The sequence below is a fragment of the Poecilia reticulata genome, chromosome 15 (genome assembly GCF_904066995.2).
Source record: "Poecilia reticulata chromosome 15, P_reticulata-male-v2, whole genome shotgun sequence".
Lineage (NCBI taxonomy): Eukaryota > Metazoa > Chordata > Actinopteri > Cyprinodontiformes > Poeciliidae > Poecilia > Poecilia reticulata.
This window is the reverse complement of record NC_088844.1, coordinates 26,515,302-26,530,284: the sequence shown is the minus strand read 5'-3', so window position 1 is coordinate 26,530,284 and position 14,983 is coordinate 26,515,302. Positions and strand designations below refer to the sequence as shown.

The 14,983-nt window shown below is 37.3% G+C and overlaps 1 protein-coding gene and 1 long non-coding RNA gene across 7 annotated transcripts in view; both read left to right on the top strand.

Annotated features, from left to right (window-relative positions):
• cfap46 (cilia and flagella associated protein 46) overlaps positions 1–7,623 on the top strand; it is a 55,684-nt gene extending 48,061 nt beyond the window's left edge. For 5 of the 6 annotated variants that reach the window (XM_081616296.1, XM_008430424.3, XM_008430425.3 and 2 more), the window contains 4 exons: positions 5,371–5,449; positions 5,603–5,739; positions 6,577–6,675; positions 7,360–7,623. In XM_081616296.1, the coding sequence (XP_081472422.1) occupies positions 5,371–5,449; positions 5,603–5,739; positions 6,577–6,675; positions 7,360–7,472 (428 nt within the window). In that variant the 3' untranslated portion in view covers positions 7,473–7,623. The remainder of the gene's footprint in view (positions 1–5,370; positions 5,450–5,602; positions 5,740–6,576; positions 6,676–7,359) is intronic. The other variant, XM_008430421.3, reaches the window with a different exon arrangement.
• On the top strand, positions 1,289–2,330 carry LOC145555073 (uncharacterized). The gene is made up of 2 exons (XR_014091148.1): positions 1,289–1,579; positions 1,707–2,330. It is a non-coding gene; the product is annotated as an uncharacterized LOC145555073 (long non-coding RNA).
• Positions 7,624–14,983: the final 7,360 nt, after the last annotated feature.

The following is a 14,983-nucleotide window of genomic DNA, read 5'->3' as shown; positions in this document are numbered from 1 at the left end:
AGAGGCTTCAAGAAATGTATATGGAAGATACTCCACAATGTTCAAGTAAGTTAAGCATAAAGAAGTATTTATCTGTCATATGGATGTAGTAACTTGCTTATGCTGGCGGGACTCCAGACCGCGTCCACTGTCACTTAGTTGTTCATTGTAAATGCAATTAAAAGTAAAAAAAAATCTAGATGTAGTTCAGCAGCATTGTATTATATTATTAGTAAGGTCCGTTACAGCCTTATGCACTTTTTCTAGGGTAATTTGTGTCCTTCTGGTTCTTTTGCACTGCGATCAAGCTTGCCGCCTTTTCGAAGCGAACCCGCATTCAGTTTAGACATGTGCTAACTTTACTTCAGTTTGTTATACATATTATTGTCTGTTTGCATGGCTGTGATGTGCGACATTTTTTCTTTAATTTACTAATAGCACAACAGACTGTCCCATCCTGCTCTGCACCAGTCCTCAGCACCTTCCTTGAATACAGAAAGAAAAACATGAGGAGCGACAAAAAATACTTTTGGAAGAAAGTATTCTCTTGGAAGAAAGGGGTTAAAGCAAAAGGGAAAAGTGAAAGTTCGGGTAGGTCCGTTATGGCTCAGTCCAAAAACAAGCAGCTTTTAACTAATAGACTTGCTTAAACAAAGTACAACGGTAAACAGTGAGCTATTTATGGTTATAAATATTTTCAAACAATTGTAAAGCTTGATGCTCAAAAATCAATATCGATGACATACTTTCAGTTGTTCATACCTGCCACCGACTTTATGACACTGTAATTTACTATGAAAAAGTAATTGGGTATAAAAAAATTTGATCAAATTAGAGATATGAAATTACTTGATCAGATATCAAATTTAACCAGCTTTTTTCTTTGTTTTTGTGTTTTATCTTTAGTTGGTAATAGATCTTTGCGTGCCCTTCTGAAAAATTGTATAAAATACTGGAATATATTGTGCAATACTTGTTAAATTCTGTATCAATGATGATAAACTTGTATAATCCATTCAGAATTTTAGGTACAATAGCCATTGTCTTCTTTGTACTCATAAATAAAACTAATTATTTTGAATCATTGTTTACCATTACAATATGCATGGCATATGAATATTTTTTCAATGTGATTTATAAAAATTGAATGTTGCATGACACAATATCAATTTGTTGCTGTGAAAACTTTTTTCTAGTTTAAATTTGATATTGTGTTACTTTTATTTTTGAATTTTGGAGCACTGTGCAAGATTCTTTACTTTGTATATGTAGTTTCTTTTTCCCCTGTACATATTGAACTACAATGTTCACGTTTACACAGGACTTAGAATAAATCATATCTATGCCACGAATAAAGTATATTGCTTATGTTTCTGTCCTAACAGATTCAAAGATGGACTGGGAAGTCTAGGATTTTTTGCTGCACTGCAGAAGCATTCCAGGGTCCTTTCCCCAATACTGTGTTTCTCTGCCAAGGCCCTGACTGCTTCAGACTTGGAGACAATGTTTAAACCAGTTCTGAGCCCAGTAGGAAGCAATAGGCGGCAAAAGGAGGGCAAAACAATCGTTTTCTGGGCAGATTATTTGCTTGACTGCGAAGGTTAGTAAGGACGGATTGTGTTTTATTCTAAAATTGGGCTTTTTGTTTGTTTAATTGGGAGGACATCAGAAATAAAATCCATTGTGCAATGGATTATCTATTGACTACATTGTTTATCATCTTTCAGAGAAAACAACTGCTGTGTCTCTGGAGGAAGTCCTCATGTTCTCTACAGCTCTCGCAACGATTCCACCAGCAGGCATGATGCCATCCCCACATCTAGAATTTCTGAGTGATTCACCTTTTCCTCTCACAAACACCTGCGCAAACACACTCAAACTGCCGCATTTGGATTCTTACACTGCTTTTAGGGCCAACATGGACTTTGGGATACAGAACGCACCGGGATTTGGATGCTACTGAAACAAAGATTTCTTCCAGTCTTGTTGAATATAAAACATTAATTAAAAATACATAATTTGATATGTTTTCACATAATTTAAAACATAGCAATGTTTTGCTACCTAGACAGACATAAATGTTAAATGTGTTACAAAAACCTAGTTTGTTTTGAAAAACCTTTTTCCTGTTCTTTTTTTTTCTCGCAGCTGTAAGAAAACCAATAGGCTCCTCATAACTTTGTTAGAATTGTATTAAGAGTGTAATGTGCACATTTTATCTTCATAGTTCACACTGAATGCACAATTTGGTGTATAAAAAAGTTTAATGCACTTGTTGCTGTTCTGAGTAACAATGAGGTTTCATTTTAGCAAAATGAACAGGAGACAAAATATTAAACGATTTGATTCTCGTTTGTGTCTACAGCCTCGCTATGTCCTTAAGCAAGAAATACAGTTCCATAGCTGACTCCCAGTCTTCTGACTGCTGTTGTCCATGTTGTTGCATGGCTTGCTGTAGGTATTCCTCAATGTCTTTATCACCACACAACTCTGTCACCTGACTTGCTTCTGGAAAACATCCAGATCGCTGTCCTCAACAGGAAATCCACAATCTCTTCAACCATATCTGCAAAGTCAGAATATAATAAGTCATAGAATTGTGACAGATATTTTCTACAAGTAATTCAAATTGTCTTTTTTTTTTTTTTTTGGCGGCTATATGACCCAGTATAAGTGAGCACTATAAGTGACAGGTTATACAGTGTATCACAAGAGTAAACTCACATTTCTGCAGATCTTTATATCTTTTTGTGGGACAACACTGAAAATGACACTTTGACACAATAAAAATAGTCTGCAGCTTATATAACAGTGAAAAAAGACGAGCAGTCCTCAACTTGGACATTATGGGATGTAGTCTCAGGGTTTTACTCACATTTATAAAAATAAATGTTTGAAACAAATTCAATATGGCATGTAAACTGTCAAAACGACAGCGATGTGACTCAACTCCATAGGTACTTCCTCTGGAGTTGTCATGACAACAATAAACTCAAAGATTCTTGACACAGTTTATATAATGCTGGGCAATGACAGAAGGATTGTTGTTTGTTGCCCCACAAACAAGCCACATCATTCTTCTCGAAAAACCATCAATGCATCCTGAGATGGCCAAGCCGAATGGCTTCAGTTTGTCGTAGCCATCTACATGCCATGTGTAATTGGGCCCCATAGAGTGATACGTGTGTCTTGTAAATCTGCGAGTCCTCAGAGCGATGCCTTGGGGATTCAGCTGCTTCAGCAGTCTCATTACAAGATCACGTTTAACTCGCAGGTTGTGTTTTTGTTTCAGAACTTGCCACATGGTCCGATAGCCAAATAATTGCCCTGGTCCTCTCAGCTCGGTCATAATGGCACGCCTCACTTCAGGAAGTGGAGAGTAGTTGCCTCTTCTATGCAATCCTTCTTCTTTCAAATGAGACTTTAGTGTCCGCATACTAAGTGACACATCGTGGTTGGTCCGTAGCATGTCTAGTATCACCTCATATGTGTGTCCTGACTCAAAATATTCGCGAATAGTAGTGGTAAGGTGTGGATCACCAAGCACATTCATGTTTTTAAAAAACACGTAAAGCCAGAATAACTTCCGGTTCAAAAGTAAACCGAGCTGTAGTCCAATCAGCGAATTCTTAGGTCTCCCACTGGGACCTACCTTTTCCGTTTTCTTAATGTGTTGTGTTTTCTTTAATGTGTTGTGTTTTCTTTAATGTGTTGTGTTTTCTTTAATGTGTTGTGTTTTCTTAATGTGTTGTGTTGTCCTTAATGTGTTGTGTTTTTCTAAATGTCGTTGTGTTTTCCTTAATGTGTTGTGTTTTTCTTAATGTGTTGTGTTTTCCTTAATGTGTTGTGTTTTCGGTAATGTCGTTGTGTTTTTCGTATGTCGAAGTGTTTTTGTATTTGTAATTGTGCTTCGTTAAAGTTGCAGTGCTTTGCACCTCAGGGCCACCGTAGCTCTGTATGAACCAAAAGCAAAAACAAAAATAATGCAAATAACAAGGATGAGTTTAGCTGGATGATAAAGCACTATTTATGTATTAGATTTAATAAAACAACTCATGTTTAGTAATAGAATAAATGTCACTGAATACTAAAGAATGAATTGATTAAATCTGCAAGCTCTCCACTTCGTAAGAAAACTTAATTCAGACATGACAATCTTGCATTGCCATAGTGCATAAAGCATGCAAACATGAATATCCCTGGAATGTGCAAAATCCAGCCATTATGTTTCTCAAATTTTAAATATGCTTGTTAGTGGTATGAGGAAGTGAAGACCTCTTATTGTTTACCGTTTTAAGCAGAAGGTCAAACTGATGTGGTTTTAAGACATCCATTTTTTCCTTTACATTGCCAAGTTTGCTCTGCTAAAAAATAACTGGAGAATACAGATTTACCATCTGAAAAGAACGACTCGTGCCCTTGTTGCTGCTGCATGTAATTAGTTATTTTAAGGATTTCTAATATTTTTAACCTTAATTTCTCAAGATGAAACATTCCCAACAGCAACATGCTTCAAGCAAATAAGAACAGAAAGCAAGACTAATTTCTGTTGAACTTATATGACAGTTTGATAAATCTGTCCTTTTAACAAGCACATCATTTAAACATCTGTGATTTATATTTTATGTTAATATACACAAACTTCTATTTTTTCTGAAGAATTGTTCAAATCTGTTTTGTAATTTCGTTTTACTACCTGAAGAAGACATGGTTCTTGGTTCTACAGATTTTTAATCCCTTTAACAACCGTTGACGGTGTTCATTGAAAAATAAAAGAACATCCTCGAAACTTTCACCTTGTTTTATTGAGCTTAATAACACCGTGGAAATGTTTAACAAAAACATTTAAAACTGAAATGGTTCACTGTGAAAATCTAAATTTGTGTCTGTCCCAAAGCTTCAAACACGATTTAAAAATAAATATGTATCTGTTAGAACCTGTTAGCTATCAAAAAGCTTCAAAAATGATCATATAGCATCAAATAAAGATAGTCTACAAATATTTCTAATTTTCCAGAGTGATTGGCAGAGTGTCAGGCCTGACTGGCTTGTTGCCGCAGGCCGGACACATGGGCCACCCAGCAGTCTGGCGTTAGTGCAGCTAACTATAGTGTGACCGTCAACATGGACTGAATTACACTGTCAATATTATCTGTCTGGCAATTAGGACATGGCACAGTTAGATTATTTTTAGGCATCTGTAATTGAAATGGGTTTTATCTCCATTTCCTTAACTCTCAAAAAGCCTCAAAGGATCTGATTTCTGTACGCTATGCAGTGAAAAGGTTTTAGTTTAGTCTAAGATTTGGGGTGAAGGAGGATTTGTGATGTTTTTGTTGCAGTTTATTGAAAATAGTTTTTCTGATAATGGCGATTGCTGTCTGTCCTCAGAGTGTCGCATGGCTCTGCTCTTTGACCGGATTCAGAGCAAAGTGAAAGTCCTCCCATCAAACAATGAAAGTCAAAAGAGGTATTGAGTATTCTCAACCAATTTTTCTTTTTTTTCATTTAGTCTGCACTCATCTTCATTAGTGGCTTTTTATATTATCATTGTGGGTTTTTTTATGTGGTTAAAAACTTGCCTTTGTGTCCTGAAAGTCCTCACAGTTTTAGTCTCTTTCAGTGCTGAACTGCTGACCTTGGAGAATCCCCTGGAGACCGCCCTGTTGTTGAGTTTGACTGGTGTTGGCTGCATTGTCCTCAACCAGTGGCACAACACTCTTAAACAGAAAGCACAACATCTTACTGCTGTGCTGGACAGTACGTGTTAAATTTGTGCTTTATTTCCTCATGTCTCTTTGCCGCTGTGCACACACCCAGCAGCTTCTCTTTGCCCCCAAGGAGGATTTCAGTGTTAGGTTGCAGCCAATCAATGTTGTAATTGCATATTTATTGGGACTCCTGGTTAAAATTAGTAAAAACTTTAAAGTTGCACTATCTAACTTCTATAATGTCGTGACAATATGGTGTGAGGTAGGTAGTCTGAGAAGAAATGTAACCCTCATGCCTTCTCCCAGTGCTCCCAGTGCTATCTAGAAACAACCAATCACAACCAGGAGGTGTCTTAGCGCTGTCAATTATCCCTTCATATAATGCTGCTCATTTTCCTCCCACTCCCCCTTTGTTAGCATTGCCACCGATGATGGCAGATAAACGGTTTTCCGCTATTAGCAGCGAATACATGAGGTTGATTGACAGCGCTGAGACGCTCCAGCTAGCTCTGATCGGTTGTTCTTGGTAGGAACGATTCAGGAGTGATGCATTTCTTCAGATGGCTCACCCAGCTCAGGGAAAAGGTGAAGGGGTTAGATCTTTTCACAGATTATCTGTCTCATAACGACATGGTGAGAGTTTTAACAAATATGTAAAAAACATATATTTTTATAAAAGTTACAAACTGCACGTTTAAATAAATTCAGATTTTGCTGCATTGGTGAATTCTCCCTCTGAAAATCCAATCTGTAGTTTTAAGACAGAAGCAAAAGAAAAATATACATTTCATGATGTTTTTTTCAAGGTTTTTGGGTTCTGACTTTCTCATAATTTTGTTCTCTCCTTCCAGAGTTTTTCCATAGTTTGTATCATTGTTTGTTGCAGATATGCTGAGGGCCAAAGAGACCTCTGGCCATGCCATCCATGCTTTGAAGGGACGGGAGTATACCGGTATGCCACATCACAAGGTCACAGAAACATATGGTACTGTGCACTCCACTCTCAACCTCTGTCATGTCTATTAGTTCATTCTATTTTTGTGCATCACACCAATGCTTCTTTATCAACACAAAGTATAAAAAGTCTGTAGACCTCTGCTAAAATCCTGCCAAAAAAACAACCTTGATTAATCATTTCAAAATTCTTTGTGCCTTTAATTTGAAAAAGTTAAAATCTTTGAAGAAAAATAAAAATGCATACCTTCAGATCAACAAAATAATGCCTTTATAAAATACATTTAAAGTTTTAGGTAAGGCCTATCTGGTATTTAGAACTAAAATTGACAGAAAATCTGTAAGGTCTCCTGAAGATGGTGGGAGGGTGAGAGATTTTCTCACAGTGTAAAAAAAAAACAAAAAGCATTTGTATAAATGCAAATTTAAGGTGTTGGATGCTGAAAACTTCCTAACAATTACTGAAAGATGGAATTGCATCCAAATGTAGTTCAACCAGTTATCCATCAAGCACCGTTTCACATATTTTCCCTGATAAATTGTATGGCATAAATGTTTTTTTACAGCTGGAAAAAGTTTGAAATCCTTTCTGACAGTTTTATTTCATCTCTTCTACAGACCTTTTTTATTTCTACTGTATATATGACTTCACTCCAGAAAAAATACTTTACATTATCATTCCAGTACCAGACACTTTTTTTTTTTTTTTTTGCAGATCAAGATCTCAGCACTGACTCAAAGGAAAACACAGTTCATCACACTTCAGCTCTCACCCCCGCAGCCTACAATTGCATTCTCTATGGCCTTCCCAACTACAGTGTCCCATAATATACTCAATGTTTCCTCCACATTTCACAGTTCAAAATGATTGCAAGCATAAATACCTGAGAGATTTTCTTTTATTGCTTTATATGATGCAGTAAAGCTCCTGTTATATGAAGGGTTTAAAAGTTTCATTAAAGATGATCCTGCAATCTTTGTTCATGTTCTCCACTTTGCAGTTTTATGACTCGGTTCTTTTATTGCTCATATGACACACAGCAGATGTAAAATACAATATCTAACTTCCCTCAGCTCAGAGAAATAAACTTACAGCTCTTTGAAACTCACTGTAGATGAATTCCTTGTAATATCAAAATTTTACACCTGAACTACAAGCTCCAACTTTGTGATAGGTCTCAGTAAGTCTCATTACATTGTAAAATAAAAACCACATATGTTTTGCTCAGAATGCCGCATGGCTCTGATCTTTGACCGGATTCAGAACAAAGTTAAATGTGTCAAGTATTTTACTGTTCACTGTATACAGAAGTAGTTCACGCTTTTGTTAACAGTTTTCTGCACAAATCTATTCAAATAAGCAAGTGCATAAGTGACATTAACTCTTTTTGGAAAATCTTGAATTTAGCCATGTTTTTTGGGGGTTTTTTTACATGCTGGATTTAAACTTAATGTGAACTCAAACAGCATCCTCCAACTGGTGGATTATGCTGATTGTTTCCCTGTGTTTATTTTTTTAGTTTTCAGCGTTTCTGTGTCCATGTGGTTACCTTGACGGTCACATATCCTGTCATGCTTACAATTAGTATATTTTAATGTTTTATAATCAGAAAATCTTGATTACAGAACAAACTAGTCAGACTGCATTTGTAATCTGGATTACTTTGAACCATCTCACTAAAGCAGACTGAATCTAGCATTGTTTTGTTTTGTTTTTTCACTTTCATCTGTAATTGCAAAGTCAAAAACACGGAGTAAAACTGAAAAACTGCCCGATACCGAAAGGTTCCAAGTCAGTCAGTGCAAAATTATTGACCATTTTAAAGCAAATCGTGTAATTTTGGCCATGAGATTACACTACAGTTTTCCTCTGTAATTAAACCTTGAACTTATTACCCATAAATTAGACTTCGATCCAGTTCACGTTAAGGATGAACTGACGGATGTGACGGGACGCAACCAAAATAAACAGAGCTTTGTGTTGCTGTCTTATTTCTAGTGTGGCATTATTAGAATTAACCGAAGACAGAAAAACAATGATTTATTAAATTGTCACCAAAACTGGATTTTTTTGTAATCAGTTTGCCACCTGACAGCCACGTAGAGCTCCCATTAACTGGGAGATGCTTAAGCAATCATTTAATAAAAACAAGGCTTCAAATACACATAGTTGTATTCACGCATTCATTTCAATAATTCCATCTTAAAATGCTAAATGTTAAAGAGCTAAATCCCTTTGAGAAAAATAGGCTCTCAAAGTAAAAAATGAATGCCAGGATTTTTACGTGTTACCATTTTAATGAAAACACACTGAGCTCAAATTAAGCTAAAACTAAAATATAAATAACTATAAGATGACTACCTCATGGTTTCTCTCCTCATGCAAATATCCGAGTGCTTAACCGACTTAGTGCAGAGATCACACTGGGAGTAAACACACAGCTGAAACATAATCATGTTTACGTTGCTGCCTGGAGTTAATTGCATAGAAAATTGTTCTTTTTATACACTAGAAGGAAAAGCTGCAACCAGAAACCAGTTTGGATTCTAGGAGAGTACATGTACTGAAGTATAGAATCGTATGCCCTTTTACTATTAAATAAAAAAAATGTATTTGTGTGCTTGACCCAAAGTGACACCAGTGTTTCCTTTGATCGAGCTTCCCACTGGGCGGAGACTGTGGGCTGTCTTTTATCAGGACAGGATTTCAGATGAGCTTCAGAACCCTGTGGAGAATAAGCAACAAACCAACACAAGGAGCATTGTAAACCTTTACCCTAAGAACATACACCTACATAAACGTACACCTTCAACCAACAACCACTTCCTCAAGCGTATCGGTGATCAAATCCCAGAAGACTGGCTTCTGACATTTGGACTCCCAGTGAAAGCTCCATATGTGTAGGAACTAGAATTGGAAATTTAATTTTAAATAACTCCAGGTGGTACTTCCTGCTCCGTCATTTAACAAAGTTAATCTTGTACATTAATTTAATGATATTTATTTAGTCTATAATTTACTGTAGGACAATTTTATGAAGTAAAATCATCTTTAAAAAAGATGTGGTTCCCATGGAAACATGAATCTGACGTTTTGAAGTTTATCCTCTCTGGGATCCGGTTTCAAAAGTTTCCTCGTCTTCCAAGATGCCAAATCCATGTGGGAATTCATCCACAACAAAAGCTCTAAAATCGTCTCCATTTGAACGAGACCTTCAAGGTTTTTCATAGTATTTTTTTATGTTATAAACGGCCATTTACCATGTGGTCAGTTACAGACTGGGCTCCCCATTGAGCTCTGTAAATGTCTAGGTAGGGTTCTGGTTTGATAGATCTCCAGGCTGCTGTTCTTGTACAAAATTTCTACTGATTTTCTGCATTTTTCCTGAACAAACCAGCATGTAAATGTTTTTGTTTTGAATTCCCATTAGTGTCAGGGTTTTCATCCTGGGGGGGTCGTTTCATATGTCGCCAGGTTTCATATTACATATGTAATATCATCTTTATGGGGATATGATGCCTTGTGCTTAATTAATTTGTTAAACATGGAAATGAATAAAACTGAGCACAAAGAAAAGTTGTTAAATGATGATAAAGGGCCTTTAGACACATTAAACCAATCTATGAACATTCTGACCTGATTCCTTAATGCCATCTTTCTGTCAGCTAATCAGTTTTTCTGTATGTAAAAATTACTTTCAACATGTCCTATTTTACTTATGCAGTTGTCATATTGAGCAGAATAAAAAAAATACTACTTTTGAAAGGAAATGAGTAAATGTACCACTTCAGCTTGAAGACTGTCATCACTGCAGAGGAGAAATATATCATAATTATTCCTGTATGGCTTAGTGCAAAAATGCTGATTACCATGTAACATTTACAAAATAATTGTTTCAGCATGCTGTGTTTAGACAGCTTATTTGTCAAAGTGCAGTCGGAGAGTTTAGCTGGATAAAGACTTTTCTTATTCCTGTTATTCTAAAAACATAACTCCTCACCGTTTCTGCACTGCTTTTGTCTTTTTTCACGAGACTTTTTACTTGCCAGCATACATGCAACAGCTCCAAGAGAATATTTTTACATTGACCTCTGAAGTGCTTAAGCATTATAAATATTAACACATGCAGCATCAGCTAGAGGATGTTCTCCTGCCTGTTGGTTGACCTTTACATGCACCGTATGCATGCAACTAGGTCAGAGAGAGTGTGCTGTTCACTCTGCAGCACATCAGAGACGGGGACGAAAAAAGCTGGATGAGACATGAGGATAAATAATATCAGAGTCCTCTACGTTTAGTCTGTGTCAAGTTCAGCAAACCAGACCTGTCATTGAGTCTTGCTGAGGCATCATGAATGTATTAAAGAAACTGAGTGGTAATGTCTCCCAGGTGGCTGTTTTTGTCAGTGAAGTCAGAATAAAAAGATAATTAAGTGTTTTGTGTCCTTATTTTTTGGCTTCCAGAATTAAATTTTCTGTCTCTTATTCCTGGCGGTGCTGCTGGAGGACGTATTGTGTGTAGCAGCTTGTATTATGGCAGTAGCAGCTTCAGTAAAGCAGTTTGTTGTGGTGTGATTAGTAGTTTCCAGCTAAATGTTATTTATTTGTTTATTCTTCACACCCTGACACCTCTGAACATGTCCTCTTGAAGCTCTGATGTGTCTAGACATGCCTGAGCTTCATCAGCTGAATGTTTAACATGCACTCAAAGTGAATCTGGATTATCCCTACAACTAGTGACAGGTTTTTCACAAAACAAATCTCACTAGTTGCTAACAAGTATGGAGTCAAGACGAATGTGGCTGAAAAATATACATTTAAAGTGTACGTTGTTAAAAATGATCAGAAGAGGAATAATTAAAAACCTTTTGACTCGTTTGTTTTCTCTTCTGCCCGGATTCATTGAAGTCGTCGTTGTATCAGTTGAACCATAAAGACGCGACAACGCGTTTCTCCAAGTCCAAAACATAACATTTATTAGACAAACAACTAATGAAACTGACAGAACTCAATAAAATTACAAACCAGCAATATTTACCTCACACGACAGACATCCACACACCACGACAAAATAGTAGGAGGAAGCATTTCGCCGCTGCTTCCCTGGAAATTGCGTCACAATGACCTCCTCGGAGCGAAGTTTGAAGTTCCGGGTCCCACACTTTTAAAAGGGAGGGCGTGTTTTCCCTTCTGCTGTATTCAAACTGGGGGACTGTCCTTAGCTAGGTTCTAGTTAACATCCATCCATCTTCTTGCACCCTTGTCCCTCAGTGGGGTCGGGAGGGTTGCTGGTGCCCATCTCCAGCTAGCATACCGGGAGAGAGGCGGGGTCACCCTGGACAGGTCGCCAGTCTGTCGCAGGGCAACACAGAGACACACAGGACACACAACCATGCACACACACACTCACACCTAGGGGCAATTTGGAGAGGCCAATTAACCTGACAGTCATGTTTTTGGACTGTGGGAGGAAACCGGAGTACATGCATGCACAGGGAGAACATGCAAACTCCATGCAGAAAGACCGGGGCCGGGAATCGAACCCAGAACCTTCTTGCTGCAAGGCAGCAGCTCTACCAACTGCACTGCTGTGCAGCCTGGTTCTAGTTAACGAAGCAGTGTTATTTTCTTTTGAATGAAGACAGATGCTTTTTCCTTAAATCACTTATGCTTAGGAAGACTGGGCTTCTGAGAAGAACTACCAGCAATTTTAGACAGCAATTCAGGTGTGATCTTAGGTTTAAGAAGTTCCGAATAAAGTAGTTTAATCCTTTTATGAACAGTAATAATTCATTAGTCCATCATCATGGTCATTCCCGACCAAACCAACAGAAGATTACAACTCAAGAATGACCAACTAGCCTACACAAATAATGTGCTTTCAGTTATTTCAAAGCATAGAAAACACCAATTTTGCACAAATATATTTGCATTATCTGTGTTGTTTGTGCATAGCAGTGGAGACGATAAGGCAGGTTAATATCCTGGTTCAGAACCACAGACTCAAGTTCTTCTCCCACTCATCGACAGATGAAGTAATTAGTATGTATACCATCACTTTTAAGAAGAAAAAGTTCATGTTCCCACAGGTTTTTAACCGTATTTGGTCTGCAACACGCAATGCAAAATTTGTGGATCTGGCGCTTTGATTTGGTCACCGCAGAGGAATTCTGAGCTCAAAGATGGTTCCTCATATCTATAGGTTCCTTGCTCATTGGGCTTACATTTGATGATTGCTTGTTAAAAATATATATATTTATAAAAAGCCCTGCAGACTGACATCCTTCAACCTTTTAGCTGACGGAGGAAACAGCCAGGGGCCAGATTTCTTTTCATTACAGGAAAGTTTCCTCTGTGATTTAGAGTGAGCCAAGTTTCTGGCTTTTTTCACTTTCACACCTCTGTTCCCCATAGATGTAATTATATTATCTGTCCTAAAAATACAATTAGCTCATGTAATCATATCCCAGCAGCAGGGTTTACAGTTTGTTCGTTGAACATCCACGTTTTCATCGATTTTTCTCGTTGAATATGGTGTGAGATGCTGCGCACAGCAAATCTGTTCTGGTTCAGCATATCAAGTCCAACATCTTCACGTTTCAGATTATGTTACAAAGCCATTACCACACAGAAGGTACAATGAGAATCTGCATGTAAAGACTAGCGGAGATGCAAGATTTGGCAGCAGTAGCCTCTGAGGCATTAGCTTTCATCTCATTGCTACTTTATTTTGATTCTGAGAACTAAATATAAGTGGATTAGAGCCACTAAAATAATTCAGACTTTTTTTTTTCTTCTCAGAATTCAAACTTTTTTGTCGCCCTAATTGTCTTCCCTACGATGTTGCTCTAGTTGCATAAAGTCAAAGTTAGTCCACATTAGAAAACAAGTAATCAGTTAAATACAAATGGTGTAAATTTATCAAATGTTCAGTTAATTGCATCACGTTCTTGACTTGGAGCATTTCTTTATAAATCAACAGTGTCCACATGCTCATCACAGCACTGGCACTCTGAAACATTTGGATGAATTTTTTGTGTAACAAAAATTTAAATATTATGCATAAATCAAAACAAACATTCATGTCGTCGTCTTGTTTCCCATGTTGGCCTGATTTGTTCTCCTTCCACCTGAAACAATTCATGTCAGGTTTTATTCTGTGACCCTGGATTTGACTTGACTGCTTTTTCCCTCCAGTCATTCTTTATATTCTACTGAAGCTCCACTGAATGTACAGGAGCAGCAGTTGGTGCAGCAGAGACATCAGTGTCAAGAATACACATTTTCTGCTCCTTTCTATACAGCTGACTTGGTTTATGTTCCCTTCTAAAATATAATATTCATTTTATAGGTGTAATATCAGCAATTTATACTTTTCAGAGGACACTTTTAGGCAGCTAATTTGTCTCCTGCAGTCACATTAGGCACCATTCTTCATCTGATTGCATCCATCAGTAGTCGGCACATAATTCATCTTTTTTTCTCCGTGTTTGACAAATTATTATTCTGATCAAGAATGCTGAGCTAATGAGAGTCTTCTGGTCTGTCATTAGTAAAGGAAAATAGCTCCTCAGTGGAGGAGATGGTGTTAATTTGCTGGAAGTTAAGTTGAGTTTCTGTGCTAAATGAGATGATTGCTTTCTCATCCTGCTAACTGTTCCCCATTGGCTGCTGTGGTCTCTTGTGTTTTCCTTCGCCTTATATTCATTTGATCTCTTAATTGCTGAGATGTGCCTGTGTATCCTAATGGTTTCTCAGATATTTCTGATAATGCTGTATAGCTACTCTTCTCTTTTCCAAATATACAGAAGGGAAACTGGAAAACTTTAAAAAGCACAAATTTTAAGCAACGCTTATTACAGTTTGGAAAATTGTGTCTTTTTATTTCGATGCAGGGCTGTGAAAAAGTGTTTACCTCCCTATAGATCCAGCAAACTGTTGTGAGACACTTACAGTAAGATATACTTAACTATTTACCCAAAGAAAATATGACCCTGTTACAGCTTGATAGGTAAAACTGAGCAACGTTTTAAATTGGAAAGGGAGGAAAGTGTTATGGTGTATCCATGCATCCTTCCTCGCGTGCCTGTAAACATTTAGGATTTCACCACTTTGCTCAGCTGTAACTGCTGACATCTGGTTGCAAATTTTTACCTAGAAGTTTCTCAAAACGTAGCTGACTGGGAGGTCAAACGGTTTAGTTCCAAATTCCAGTCAGTTTTCTCCACTTTTTAGAAAAACTGTCAGGGAACAGCATCAACGATATAGTTGCAGCCGTTCTATTTACGGTAGTAATGTCATGATGTAATGTGGTGGGCCCAAAAGCAGCAGGCAAGAAT